The 14,976-nt window shown below is 40.7% G+C and overlaps 3 protein-coding genes across 4 annotated transcripts in view; 2 read left to right on the forward strand and 1 right to left on the reverse strand.

Annotated features, from left to right (window-relative positions):
• Positions 1-14,976, reverse strand: part of LOC311587553 (uncharacterized protein) — a 125,627-nt gene that overhangs the window by 102,793 nt on the left and 7,858 nt on the right. The window lies entirely within an intron of this gene.
• The window catches only part of LOC311587537 (uncharacterized protein), a 494,998-nt gene that overhangs the window by 31,381 nt on the left and 448,641 nt on the right, over positions 1-14,976 (forward strand). The window lies entirely within an intron of this gene.
• The window catches only part of LOC311587552 (uncharacterized protein), a 28,185-nt gene that overhangs the window by 495 nt on the left and 12,714 nt on the right, over positions 1-14,976 (forward strand). Inside the window, exons 2-3 of one of the 2 annotated variants that reach the window (XM_084764512.1) lie at positions 7,086-7,226; positions 7,635-7,824. In XM_084764512.1, the coding sequence (XP_084620638.1) occupies positions 7,636-7,824 (189 nt within the window). In that variant the 5' untranslated portion in view covers positions 7,086-7,226; position 7,635. Of the gene's footprint in view, positions 1-4,273; positions 4,444-7,085; positions 7,227-7,634; positions 7,825-14,976 lie in introns of those variants that run through there. The other variant, XM_084764513.1, reaches the window with a different exon arrangement.

The following is a 14,976-nucleotide window of genomic DNA, read 5'->3' on the forward strand; positions in this document are numbered from 1 at the left end:
AGACACGCCCCAGGTCAGATGGGGAGGCGGGTTCTTCCGGTAGTCTTGCTGGAGAGTTAGCTTTGTGACTGTGCAGACTTGGGTGGCTCCTGGTGGTGTGCTCTGTCCTCTGCTGCTGGGTGTTGTGAGGGAAGTTCAAGCAAGTTCCGAAGTCCCGACATGGTGAGTGGAGGGTCACTGCCCAGAATGGGAGGAGCAGGCTGCTGTGGAGAGCTAGCTGGAGTGGTGGGGCTGTGTGGGAAGACAGACCAGTAGGCTATTGGAGAATATGCACACGTGCTGCTGAAATGCTAATCTCTGCAGATCTGGAAATGTATGGCCCTCGACAGGAAGCCTGAGCCATGAATTATTGTGCTGTTTCCCTTCAGGACACTGTAATTCTTTCGTCTGGCTGCCATGCACAGGTGCAGCTCTTTAGCTGAGCTTTCTTCAATGTGTGATGTGCTTTGAGCACAGCACCTGAGTGCTGTGAGGGAAGCTCAAGCACAGTCCGAAATGACAACCTGGTGAGCTCAGGGTCACTGTGGGCTGATGGGTTATCTCCACAGGTGAAATAAGCCAGTGGAACCCAGATAGAATGTAAAAATGGCAAGTTTGCTTGGGAACTGAAATCCCTGGGCTAGTTCAGTAGCCTCAGGGGACAAAGCCAGAAGAAATGGCACCCCACCCCCCCAAGTATGGCAACGAGGATAGCAGGTGAAGGAAGATGAAGTATCTGCCACCTGCTGTACTAAGGAAGCCCTTTGTCCCAGGGGTGGGGCTTGGAGCATCTCAAGGAATGCTAAGAATGTGCAGAGGCTTTCCTTTCATGAGGCAGGGTTGGAGAAAGAAGTGGGATGTAACAGAGCATGTAGGAGAAGGGGAGGGCAACTGCAGATGCCACCTAGCTGCAGGAGCTGGTGTGGTGGGTCCTTCCTGGGGCTGTGTGATAAGCAGAGGCCAGATGCAGCCAGTTTTGGGGTCCTATGTGACCCTAGTGCCTTCCTGAACCTGGACCTGGACCTGGCCACTGAATAACTTCCTATGGGGCTGCATTTGGGCAATTCTTTTGGAGCTTGGGCTGCTGTATAGAAATGTTCTAGGAAGGATGCCAACGTTGGAAAGCCTTATTTTCTGTAGGATGTGCTACAAGTTCTGCCCTTAGCATTTCACATTTAGGTGTAAGATCCTCTCTCTCCTCTCGAGTTTGTCTCATTGTATGAAAGCTTCACTTGACGTCATAAACATCTCCCTTTCATTTCATTTCCCCCTGTGAGCGGTATACAAGATGCAATTCTTACAAACCTTACTAGACATAGGACATAGCTTGTGCAAAACTTCCTGACCTCAGCTTTTGTACTTTCTATCTTCTACTTTTCCTTTCTTTTTCATCCTCTGCGACCTTCCACTTAGGAGTTTGTCACTGACGTTTGAAAGCACTAGTGTCCTTAAGAAATACTTCTGTCACTATCATTGCTGGGTAAATGTCTTAAGTGGCTAGGCTTGCTGTGGTCAGTCCATATTTAAATTGTTCAAAACATAACCTGGGGACTAAATTTAAAGACATTTAATGGCAGCAGCATGTCTAATGAAATCTGTTTTGAGCTGTCATTACAGAGATTTTTTTTATTAGTAATTTTTTATTTGTTTGTATTATGATGTCTGTGTGACAAGGCATATTAAGTCTAGCACAACTGCATCTAAAGTCTTGGAGAAAAGTCTTTCCAATCAAGCTATGCTAACTCAGGGGGGCCTTGATGGCTGTCTGTTTCCCAGAGAAATGGCCTTGCTTTCTTCTTGACTAAACTTCCTAAGTTCTTTAATTAAAGGAGTGTACCCCAGCAGAGTTTTAAAATAACTCATTTTAGTCAATTTGTGAACTGTCCATTTCCATATCAGGAATAAATATTTACATGTGGATCACGGCTTCTGTCTTCACTCCTGTTACCTCTCTTCTCTTCTCCCACCTAATTCCTTCCCTTCATCTATTTCAGATATCTATTTTAGTTTAGTTTCTGAGTGGACTTCAAACATCCTCCCTTAAGATCTTCTTGGCTTCTTTGGTTCTGTGGATTACACTATGGCTATTCCATATTCATGGTTAATATCCACTTATAAGTAAGTACATACCATTCACATCTTTTGGATCTATGTTACTTCACTCATTAAGTTCTTTTGTATGTCCATCCATCTTTTCTAGTTTCATCCATTTTCCTGGTAATCATATTAAGTTTTGTGTGTGTTTTTTTTTTTAAATAGCTGAGTGGTATTGCCTTTATAACTGTTCCAACTTTCTTTATCCATTCTTCAGTTGTGGGACATCTGTGTTTTTTCCAGTTTCTGTCTATTATAAATTAAATTTCTGTGAACATAGTTGAGCAAGTGTCCTTGTGTTATGGTGTAGCTTATTTTATTTATGTGCCCAGGAGTGGTATAGCTGTTGAGGTAGGTAGATCTTTAAGTATGTCTAGTAACAATTTTCTGAGAAACCTCCAGATTGATTTCCAACATGGTTGTAGAAGTTGTCTTTCTCACCAGAAATGGAGGCATGTTGCCCTTCTTCTACTTCCCCACCATCGTGTCCTGTCACTTAGGTTCATGATCTTAGCCATTCTGACAGGTGTAAGATGGAAATCAGAGTCATTTTGATGTGCATTTCCCTGATAAGTCAGGATGTTGAACGTTTATTTAATAGCTTCTTGGAGATTAGAGATTCATCTGTTAAGAATTCTCTGTTTAGCTCTTATCCCCATTATTTACTTGGATGATTTGATTTATTGGTGTCTGATTTCTTGGGTTCTTTCTGTGTTTTGGATATTATCCCTCTGTCGGACATAGCATTGGTGAAGGTCTTTTCCAGTCAGCTATCTGCCATTTTTTCCTATTGACAGTATCCCTTGCCTTCCAGGAGATTTTCAGTCCTATAAGGGCCCATTTATAGTTGTTGATCTTAGTGCCTGTGACATTCAGAGAGTTGTCTCCTTTACCAATGTGTTAAGGGCTATTCTTTACTTTCTCTTCTATTAGATTTACACTATCCAGTTTTATGTGGAGGTCTTTGATCCATTCAGACTTGAGTTTTGTGAAAGGTGAGAAACACAGATCTCCATGTCTTTTACTACATGCAGACATCGAGATTGGCCGGGACCATTTGCTGAAGATGCTTTGCTTTTCCATTGTCCAGTTTTGGTTTCTTGATAAAAAATCGAGTGTCAGTAGGAGTTTGGGTTTATTTGTGGGTCTTTGATTCAATTCCATTGATCAGCTGGTCTGTTTTTAATGCCAGTACCATGTGTTTTTTTATTTGATACCTCCAGAAGTTTCTTTATTACGCTGAAAAATTTTTTACTCTGCTGGGTTTTTTGTTGTTCTATATGACGTTAGGTTTTCTCTTTCAAGGTTTACAAAGAATTGTGTTGTAACTTTTATGGGAATTACATTAAAACTATTGATTGATTTAGGTGAGATGGCAGTTTCTACTTCTTTATTCCATCCAACCATGAGCATGGGAGATCTTTCCATCTTCTGATTTCTTATTGTTTCTTTTATCAGAGCCTTGGATTGTAGTCATACAAGTCTTTCACTTGCTTGTTAGGTTTTACACCACGATGTTTTAAATTATTTGTGGCTATTGTACAGGGTATTGTATCTATAGTGTTTTCTCATACCATTTACAGATTGAATTAAAAAGGGCCACTGAAGGCTTTGCATCTTGCCTACTGAGATTACAGGCATGAGAAAATATACTCAGCTTAAAATTTATTTTTATCATTAGTAATTGTTTATACAATTTCTCTGACATAAGCCCAGTATTCCTAAATTGTTTTTCTACCTCCCTCCCCTCTTCTCTGTTGATTGGCATTTATCTTGCAAGCCTATACACTATTCAAGGGCTGAGGAATGACAGATGTGGACCTCTGTATTCAGGATCCTTTTAAAATGACTTGGTTACATTAGAATATCTGTATCAGGAAATAAATGTAGGAAGCCACAGAATTATATGAATATATTGTCAATAAAGGATACAGCTTACACTGTTATCACTATCATGCTTTCTCTTGCACCCCTGTATGAGATATTATATGATGCATTGACCTATGATGATGTGAATGTGAAATTCACTCAGCAAGAGTGGGCTTTGCTGGATCCTGCCCAGAAGAGTCTCTACAGAGAGGTGATGCTGGAGACCTTCAGGAACCTCACTGACATAGGTAGGACTGTGAATTTTATGTTGCTTTAAAAATGTAGCAGTAACTCTTTCTCCGTTGTTGGTATTTGTTATTGTAATGTCAACTGAAAATGAGGATGAATGAGATGAGTAAATCTCATTTTTACTAAAAAGTTACTTGAATTTTGCCTACTTTCCAATAATATATCATGCATTTTCTCATACTCTAATTTAGGTTACAATTGGGAAAATCATAAGATTGAAGAGAATCTTGAAAGTTCTAGAAGATCTAGAAGGTAATTTTCATGTGCAAGTTGGTACGAATATGCCTCTGCATTACTTTTAGTGCATCCTTTAAGTTCTAAAGAGAGCAAGAGTGGAAATATGCACTGTTTGAAGTGTATCAATGATTATTAAATTCTGACAAAACCATGTACTTCAAAATCAGGTAGCTGATTTATTTTTTGTAAGACATTTCTCTAAAAAAGAAGATAAGAAAACAATGCATTAACAGATATCACCATTTGAATTATAGTGAGCTAGACTATAGAACTGCTAGTCTCTGTCTCACAGCATTTAGATCATGCAGAAGATATCCACATTAAGTAGGCGATAAGTCTATGTCCAAAACATTCTAATAAACACGTAGTCCATCATAAAGCTGTGTGTTCATAATATATTTGCAGTAATGTTGTTAAGTTTAGTGAGAGGGACAATTTATGAAAGTGAAGAATGTTGTTGTGTAGAAACTCTAATCCCTATGCAGTGTTTCACTGAAAAAAACAAAAAGTGAGACTGTGAATGCAGGGTAAACCGTTTCATTTGTAATCTTCCTTAATAGATATGTCATTTATCACAATGGATACAGGCACTATCGGCATAGGAACGTTGAAAAAAACCAATTTAACCCCCTCTTCCTCAGAAGAGTTAGAATACTTGTAGTAGTACCTATAACTTGTAGAATTTCTGAATGTAATATGTGTTTAAAATTAACGGCTTTTCCAATTTTATTGGCAATATATCCACAAACTCACACTGCAGAAAAGCTTCCATGAGTACTATCAATGTGGATTGCCTCTGTTTTCCTCGGTTCACTTTGCAATTGTAGTATGACTGACATGATAGGAAAATTTTTAATGTAATCAGAGTGGTAAATCTGACTTCTCCCAGTTCTCTTCCAATATGTGAAAAACCTCTTCTATAGTAAAAGGTGCTATAAATGTGGTCCATGCAATACATGAACTTACAATCACAGGGCTATTCAAAGATACAAAATAATACATGAAGACAGGAGAAAAATGAAAGTCAATAAAGTGATAGTATCATGAGATCTTATTACTCTCTATTAAATTGTTCAAAGCATAATCTAGAACCCCATCCTAAAAAACATCTAACATTAACAGCATATGTGAAATGCAACATCTCTTCTAGTCTGGTGTCTTTTTTTGCAATAGCAAGATATGGTTTCACACTATCATTAAAGAAGTTTTTTTTTTTAATCTCCTAAATAGATAGAGTGATTTCTCCCTACGAAGGCTTGTTAATTCTAGAACATCTGCACCTCTAGCTTTTTAGAAAAATGTTTCTGAAATAATGTTTACTCATGTTGTTTCTTTCCTAATCTGTTGCCCTCCATGGCAGCGACCTTGCTGTCTCCTTGATGAAACCATGTAAATCCTTAAATTTAAAGACTGTATCATGAACTGGGCGTGGTGGCGCACGCCTTTAATCCCAGCACTCAGGAGGCAGAGGCAGGCAGATTGCTGTGAGTTCGAGGCCAGCCTTGTCTACAAAGCGAATCCAGGACAGCCAAGGCTACACAGAGAGACCCTGTCTTGAAAAACCAAAAAAACCAAACCAAAACAAACCAAAACAAAACAAAAACCAAAAACAAAACAAAAACCTCCAAAACAAACAAATAAAGACTGTATCATGAAAACATTTTAAAATTAACCATTTGAGTCCTGTAGTCAACTATCCATTGCAGTCAGAGGAAAAGAATCTGCATAAGGAGCATGGTTTTTCTGTCTTCAGATCAGATTAGAAGGAATAATTTATTATCTATTCCACAAGGGTAAATGGGGTAGGCAATCAGCTACTGTCGCTAAAATTCTGAAAAGTAGGAAGTATCTTATTGTTGATGTGAACGAAGAGATCTCTAAAATCAGGTTTTGCTGGGCATGATGGCACACGCCTTTAATCCCAGCACTTGGTAGGCAGTGGCAGGTGGATGTCTGTGAGTTCAAGGCCAGCCTGGTCTACAGAATGAGTCCAGGACAGCCAAGGCTATACAGAGAACCCTTGCCTTGAAAAAAAATAAATAAAACAAACCAAAAAACAAAAAGCAAACCAAAAACCTCAGTTTCTGCCTACTGTGGAGTCCCCTCCTGGCTCCCTGTGGATCTAGTTACATAGTGTACAGCTCCTCCATTACCATGTCTGCCTGGACACTGTTGTGCTTCCTACTATGTTGGTAATGGACTAAAAGTCTAACACCATAAAAAACCCTCAATTAAATGTTACTTTTAAAATATGGTTGCCTTGTTCATGGTGCTTCTTCACAGCAATGAAAAGGTAACTAAGAAAGAAATTGTTTTCACAGTCAATATAGTTAATTTTTTAAAATACAAGATGGGCGTGGTGGTGCACGCCTTTAATCCCAGCACTCGGGAGGCAGAGGCAGGCGGATCGCTTTGAGTTCCAGGCCAGCCTGGTCTACAAAGTGAGTCCAGAACAGCCAAGGCTACACAGAGAGACCCTGTCTCGAAAAACCAAAAAAAAAAAAAAAAACCAAAAAACAAAAACAAACCTTAGTAGTAAATTCTGACCTAAGAGCAGCCATGACTGCAAGTTGGTGATAAGAGTGACGCAGAAAGCTATATGTGTGAATTAGAGAGGATAAGGTTAAGTTAAGTATAAAAACCCTGAGAAGAAGCAGCCAGCTCTCTCGCTGTCACCATGACTACCTGAAATGCTGCTCTCTCCCAAACCGAGCAGAGAGACATGCTGTCAGATAACAACCAGAGAACTGATTTAAGTCGCAGCAGCGAACCTGTTCGACAGAAAATCGCGATATCAGGTCGTATACCCTAATGGCATAAGCTCCTAGAACATTGATATTATAAGATGCTAAATGCTACTCCTATTGGAATTAAGATAATTTTAAGAGTATAATGGAATGGTATTGGTGGCTTGGCCTAGGAGCCTTAGCTGCCGCCTTTTGCTGTAGTTGTCTTTGTATTGCTAATAAATCTCTCTTGCTAAAACGTACCGCTTGCTCTTGGCCTGCCTCCTTTATTCCGGATTCTGAGTGTAAACTCTCTGCTCGCGACACTTAGGTCTTTTGTCAAAAACTTGTGTATGTTTCTGCTTTTGTTTTAGGCTTTTTCTCTCCATCCCCTTTATCCTTTCATAGATATTGTACACATTCTTGATTATTCTAATTTCCTGTGATATTAACGTATTTTCCAGTACTAAACTTCTTTAGTATGGTCAGTGTATATGTCAGTCAACATGAAGTGGCCAATCAGAGCCTCCAGGCAGAGATGCGGAGGCGGGTTCTTCCGGGAGCCTTGCTGAAGAGCTGCACAGGCTTGGGTGGTTCCGCGTGGTGTGCTCTGACCTCTGCTGCTGGGTGTTGTGAGAGAAGCTTCAGCAAGTTCCGAAGTCCCGACATGGTGAGTGGAGGGTCACTGCCCACAAACGGGAGGAGCAGGCTGCTGTGGAGAGCTAGCTGGAGTGGTGGGGCTGTGTGGGGAGACAGACCAGTAGGCTATTGGAGAATACGCACACGTGCTGCTGAAATGCCGATCTCTGCAGTTCTGCAAATGGACCAGAAGCCTGGGCCATGAGCTATTGTGCTGTGTCCTTTCAGGACACTGTAATTCTAAGGGAGGTGCTCATGTCCCTGGAGACTTGCTGGCCAATCAGAGCCTCCAGGCAGACCAGCCAATATGAAGATGAGGCTCTTTCTTCTGGCTGCCACGCACAAGTGCAGCTCTCTAGCTGAGCTTTCTTTAATGGGTCTGTGTGCTGTGCTTTGAGCACTGCTGCTGAGTGCTGTGAGGGAAGCTCAGGCAAGCGCCAAAGTGGCAACATGGTGAGCTCAGGGTCACTGCTGACTGATGGGTTATCTCCACAGGTGAAATAAGCCAATGGGGCCAGATTGACAGTAAAACGGAGGCAGGTGGATCTCTGTGAGTTTGAGGGCAGCCTGGTCTACAAAGTGAGTCCAGGACAACCAAGGCTACACAGAGAAACCCTGTCTCGAAAAACAAAAAACAACAACAACAAAAAGTAAACCGGGCAAGTTTACTTAGGAAGTGAAATTCCTTGGCTAGTTCAGGAGCCTCAGTATACAAAGCCTGAGGAAATCGCCCCGCTGGACCCGCCCTCCCCCACCCGCCCTCCTCAGCCCCCCCCCTCCCGTGGCAACTAGGATTGCAGGTGAAGGAAGATTAAGTATTGGCCACCTGCTGTACTAGGGAAGCCCTTGGCCCCAGGGGAGGGGCTTGGAGCATCTCAAGGAATGCTAAGAATGTGCAGAGGCTTTCCTTGCAGGGGGCAGGGTTGGAGAAAGAAGTGGGCTCTAACAGACCAGGTAGATGACAACTGAACACCCACATTGCGGAACATCAGAAAAGTGGGCTACAGGAGCTGGTGTGGTGGGTCCTCCCTGAGGCTGTGTGGTCAGCAAAGGCCAGATGTGGCCACATTTGGCCCGTCTTAAGCTTTGATGGAGAAAAGTAGAATTGATGATGTGAAGGATGCAGCAATTCATAGAAATTTAAAAAGCTCAGCTAGAATTTAGCTGAAGGAGGATTGTCTATAACACACCCCACAGAAAAACAGTATGCTAACTGGCCTGTTAGAAGTCAGGATGCTAGGATACAAGATGCAATTCTTTAAAACCTTACTTGATATGAGACATAGCTTGTGCAAAACCTCCTCACCTCAGCCTTTGTACTTTCTATCTTCTACTTCTCCTTTCTTTCTCATCCTCTGGAACCTTCCACTTAGGACTCTGTCACTGATGTTTGAAGGCACTGGGTCCTTAAAAATACTGCTGTCACTGTCATTGCTGGGCGAATGTCTTAAGTGGCTAGGCTTGCTGTGTCCAGTCCATATTTAAGTTGTTCAAAACATAACCTGGGGAGTAAATTTAAAGAAACTTAATGGCAGCAGCATGTAGAATGCAAAATCTGTTTTTAGCTGTCATTACAGAGATTTTTTATTAGTTAGTTTTGTATTATGTGTGTGTGTATTATATGTATGTATGTATGCATATTAATTCTAGGACAGCTGCATCTAATGTCTTTGAGAAAAGTCTTTCTGATAAAGTAGGCTAACTCAGGCGGCCTTGAAGCCTGTCTGTTGCTTCCCAGAGAAATGGCCTTGGTTTCTTCTTGACTAAACTTCTTAAGTTCTTTAATTAAGGATTGTACCACAGCAGAGTTTAAAAATACTCACTTTAGTCATGTAGTGAACCGTCCATTTCCGTATCAGGAATAAGATTTTCATGTGGATCATGGCTTCTGTCTTCAGAACAGAACAGGATGCACAGTTTACTTTTACACTGCAGAGTGAAGCAGGACAGGCCGTAACTAGCTCACAGACTAATGTTTAGGGCAGTCAGCTGCAAGAGTCAATACTATGAAGAAAGACCTGATTGAGGCAAGGTGAATTATGATGTCATCTCCCTGCATGGATTAACTCATGCATGTGAATGGAAAGAGACCAGATCGGTGGGTAAACATTTTGGGTAGGTTAGTTTTAACCACCGAATATTAAATTTCTTTTTAATCGACTCTCCTATGCAATTATGTGCAATCCTCATTGACACAGGTAAGTCAGCTCAGACATTTGAGACTTAGGCTACTGGTTGTTGGTGTCTGTCTGATCTGAGCGGCTAACATTGCACAGTACAAGTTTGGTACTAGAGTTTTTGGTGTCACTTATATATACTATAGTATCATCTGCCAATTAGGATACATTGAATGCTTCCTTTCCAAATTCCACCCTCTTGATCACTTTTAGTTGCCATATTGGTTAGGTTGGACATCAAGTGTTATATTAAGTAGAAATGGAGAAAGAGGACAGACTTCTCTTTATTCAGATTTTAGTGGAATTGCTTTGAGGTTCTCTCCATTTAAGTTGGTGTTGCTATAGACTTGTGTAAATTGTGTTTAATATGTATAGGTATGTCCCTTGCATTTGTAATCTCTCCAAGACTTTTATCATGAATTGTTGTTGAATTTTTGTGAAGGGCTTGCTTATTATCTAATAAGATGACCTTGTGATGTTTTTCCCTATGTCAGTTTATTTATTTTACCATGACTGGTTTTCCTGTCATGAGCCATTCCTGCATCAATGGGATGAAACTTCGTCAACCATTGTGGGTTATCTTTTTGATATGTTCTTGGATTAAGTTTACATTTATTTTATTGAGTATTTTTGCTTCAATGTTCATGAACAAATTTGGTCTGTAAATCTTCTTTGTTGAGTCTTTATATCCTTCATGTGTCAAGAAGGTATTGTGGCCTCATAAAATGAACTGGGTAACTTTCCTTCTGTTTCTATTTTGTAGAGTACTTTGAGCAGTATTGAAACTAAGTCTTCTTTGAAAGTCTCGTTGAATTATGCACTAAAAGCGTCCAGTCTGCATTTCTTTCTTTATATATATAAAGAGATTTATTTATTATTTATACAGTATTCTGCTCACTTGTATCCTGCCCACCACAAGAAGACACGAGATCTCATTACAGGTGGTTGTAAGCCACCATGTGGTTGCTGGGAATTGAACTCGGGACCTTTGGAAGAGTAGACGGTGCTCTTAACCTCTGAGCCATCTCTCCAGTCCCAGTCCTGCATTTCTTTTGTTGGAGTCTTTTAATGAATTCTTTCATGTCACTAGGTGTTAGAGGTCTACTTATGGCAAATTGTTATGTCATCTGGATTTAACTTTGGTAGTGCTACATGTTGTTGTTAGGTTTACCTGTAAGCAATTAACATTATTAGGCCTATACCTATTATTATTACAACAGTATAACCCGCTAGCAATAAGTCAGGACACAAACACCTGTTGTATTTTAAAATAGCCATAGTTAACTTAGGGCAGGGCAGATATTAATTCTCTAAACTACTTCCCTTAGTGGGGCAGGTATGGGATACCTGTCCCAGTCCCACAGCATTTAATTCTAATAATTTCTATCAAGCTACCTCACATCCAGAATCCCACATACTTGCTAATGTTCTTCATCAGGGCCAAATCCTCCATCCATGCTGGCCATGTGCTTCTCCTCCACCTAACCCATTCCGGTGAGACCTCCTTCTCTCCCTTGTCCTCAGATCTGTCTTCATCCCAAGATTCTCTCTGTCTTCCCAAGCCCTAGACCCTTAGCCATGTCTATACCATTTGCCCTGCCCAGATGTGATGGTCTTATATTAGTTAGCATCAAAATACAGCAGACCAGTAGGTACCTATCAAGAAAATTATTCATTTTGTTTAGATTTTTCTATTAGGTGCAATACGGGTATTTAAAAGTATGTCCTTATGATTTTGGAGATTTTCCCATTGTATGGCACCCTGCTCATTTTATTCTTTTTTTTTTTTTTTTTTTTTTTTTTTTTTTTTGGTAAATGTGACTATTCCTTCCCTGTCTTTTAGTTATTTCAATAAGGGTTGTCCATTTTGTTGATTTTTCTCAGTGAACCAACTCTGTGTTTTATAAATCCTTCCATTGTTCTCTTTGTTTTTTTTTTTTTTTTGATTTCAGCCCTAATTCAATAGTTTCTTCCTGTCTACTACTTTTAGTTGTGCTTCCTTCATTTTGTTCTAGACTTTTATATGTGCTGGTAAGTGCTTAGTAAGAAATTCCTGTATATGTTATGTATGCACTTAGTGCTGTCAACTATCCTTTTTTTTCTTTTTTTATTAATTAATTTATTCATATTACATCTCAGTTGTTAGCCCATCCCTTGTATCCTCCCATTCCTCCCTTCCTCCCACTTCCCCCCTATTCCCCTCCCCTATGTCTGTGTCTGAGGGGGACCTCTTCCCCCTGTATATGCTCATAGGGTATCAAGTCTCTCCTTGGTGACCTATTATCCTTCCTCTGCGTGCCACCAGGCATCTCCATCCAATGGACATGTTCAAATATGGGGCACCAGAGTTTGTGTGAAAGTTAGATCTCCTTCTCCACTCAACAGTTGAGAATGTCCTGTCCATCGGCTAGTCTGGGTAGGGGTTCGAGGTTTACTGTCTATATTTTCCTTGGCTGTTGCCATAGTTTGTGGAGGACCCCAGAGCCCAGACTCGCCTGTAGTTTTCCAGGACCCGCTGGATCCTTCTATTTCCTCATTCTCCCAGGCTTCTCACACCTAAAGTCTCAATAGGATGTCCTCCCCTCTTACCTACTTTCCTGGTAGGTACAGTTTTTCATGGGGACGTACACCTTGGACTAGTGTCTCGATATAAGTGAGTATATACCATTTAGCTCTTTTTGCTTCTGTGTAAACACACTCATTATGACAATTTCTAGTTCAATCCATTTGTCCACAAATTTTGGAAATTCCTTGTTTTTAATAGCTGAGTAGTATTCCGTAGTGTAGATGTACCACAGTTTCTTTATCCATTCTTCTACTGAGGGACACATAGGTTGTGTCCAAGTTCTGGCTATTATGAATAAGGCAGATATGAACATGGTTGAGCATATATCCCTGTTGTGTGGTAGTGCATCTTCTGGGTATATTCCAAGGAGTGGGATAGCTGGGTCTTGAGGAAGCCCTATTCCCATTTTTCTGAGAAAGCGCCAGATAGCTTTCCAAAGTGGTTGTACTAGTTTGCATTCCCCCCAGCAATGAAGGAGTGTTCCTCTTTCTCCACACCCTCGCTAGCATGTGGTGTCAGTTGAGTTATTGATCTTAGCCATTCTGATGGGTGTAAGATGGAATCTCAGTGTCGTTTTGATTTGCATTTCTCTGATGACTAAGGTGGTCGAGAATTTCTTTAAGTGTTTCTCAGCCATTTGATATTCCTTTGTTGAGAATTCTCTATTTAGTTCTGCGCCTCATTTCTCTATTGGGTTATTCAGTTTGGTGGTGTTTAATTTCTTGAGTTCTTTATATATTTTGGATATTAGACCTTTGTCAGATGAAGGGTTGGTGAAGATCTTTTCCCAGCCTGTAGGCTGTCGCTTTGTTCTCTTGACAGTGTCACCTGCCTTACAGAAGCTTCTCAGCCTCATGAGGTCCCATTTATTAATTATTGACGTTAAGGCCTGGGCTGTTGGTGTTCTGTTCAGGAAGTTGTCTCCTGTGCCTATGTGTTCCAGACTCTTCCCCAATTTTTCCTCTAACTGGGTTAATGTCTGTGGTTTTAGGTTGAGGTCTTTAATCCACTTGGACTTGAGTTTTGTGCATGGTGACGAATAGGGGTCTAACAACTATCCTTTTATCATCACTTTTATGGTGTACTATAGGTTTACATATGATGTGCATTCATTTGCTTGAATTCTACAAGGTCTTTAATATCTTTCTTTATTTCTGTCTTGACCCATTTTCACTCTGGGGAGAGTTATTTAGTTTCCATGAGTTTTAAAAACTTCCTTTGTTTCTGTTGTTGATGATGTGTAGCTTTAGTCTATGCTGGTCAGACAGAATGCAGGGGTTGTTTCAATTACCATGTACCTTTTAAGACTTTCACGGTGTTTGAGTATGTGTTCAATTTGGAGATATTTCCATTTGTTTTTGAGAAGAAGGCAAACTCTTCTGTGTTTGTGTAGAATGTTCTGTAAATATCTGGTGAATTCTTTGGATTTTAATAGCAGTTAGCTGAAGCATATATCTGTTCATATTATTCATGCAGAATCAAGCCACAGGTAAACCCTTCTCTGCCATGGACCTTTTTTGTGAACTATGTAAACTTTGCCAGAAAGTTATCAGGTTCACTTCTGAGGATCTGCAGCAGCCAGGCAGGGCTGTTTCAAGTTTTGGCCCTGGAATCCCCCTACATCATTCCCTGGCTGCCCCCTTTTTACATCTTCTGCTCACCTGGGTGCCACCTGCGTGTGTTCCATGAGAAGGGTTCTCAGATCTTCAGCTTGTGGTGTTGGCCTCTCCACACCTCCAGACAGCAATACCCCAGGACTGCAGAGCTGCTGTGCCTAAATCTCCGCAGTGCTGGGATGAGCGATCACACCCCTGGAGAAACTGAGAAGCTGAAGCCATGGAAAAGGTAACAGCACCCAAAGCATCAGTTGTAGTTGCTGCTGACAGGGATCTCACAGGTTGGGAGATTTGTTCAACTGGAGCTACTCTGTGAGCTCCAGTGCCAACTCTATTGTAGGTTTAGATTTTTCAAAACCTCCTTTACTTAGGGTGCCTAAATCCTTTTATCTTCCTTTTAATCTACCATCGAGAGGTAGGGGAGAAAGAAGGTTCATAGAAGAAAGGGGGTGTGACCTAGTTTAGAAGTAGTTCTTTGGGGAGATTTTATTCTTCCTTGGCAGGGTACCAGAAATCCCATCCAATAGGAAGCACGAAACAATACCATGATTCAGTGACAACAGATGATAAATGCTTGTTCTGCTTGAGTTAAAGATAAATGTGTCTATAAAGCGAGTCCAGGGCAGCCAAGGCTACACAGAGATACCCTGTCTCGAAAAACCAAAAAAAAAAATAAAAATAAAAATAAATGTGTGTTCTGTTGGAATTAAGCAATATTACCCTGCATTGTTTCTTTCTCAGGAGAAGAGTAGGGCACTAGAACATCCCCACTACCTCTACCTTATATCCCATCTAATTAGTTTAAAATGCTTTGTCTATCCACC

The sequence above is a fragment of the Acomys minous genome (assembly GCF_964271855.1).
Source record: "Acomys minous genome assembly, chromosome: 16".
Lineage (NCBI taxonomy): Eukaryota > Metazoa > Chordata > Mammalia > Rodentia > Muridae > Acomys > Acomys minous.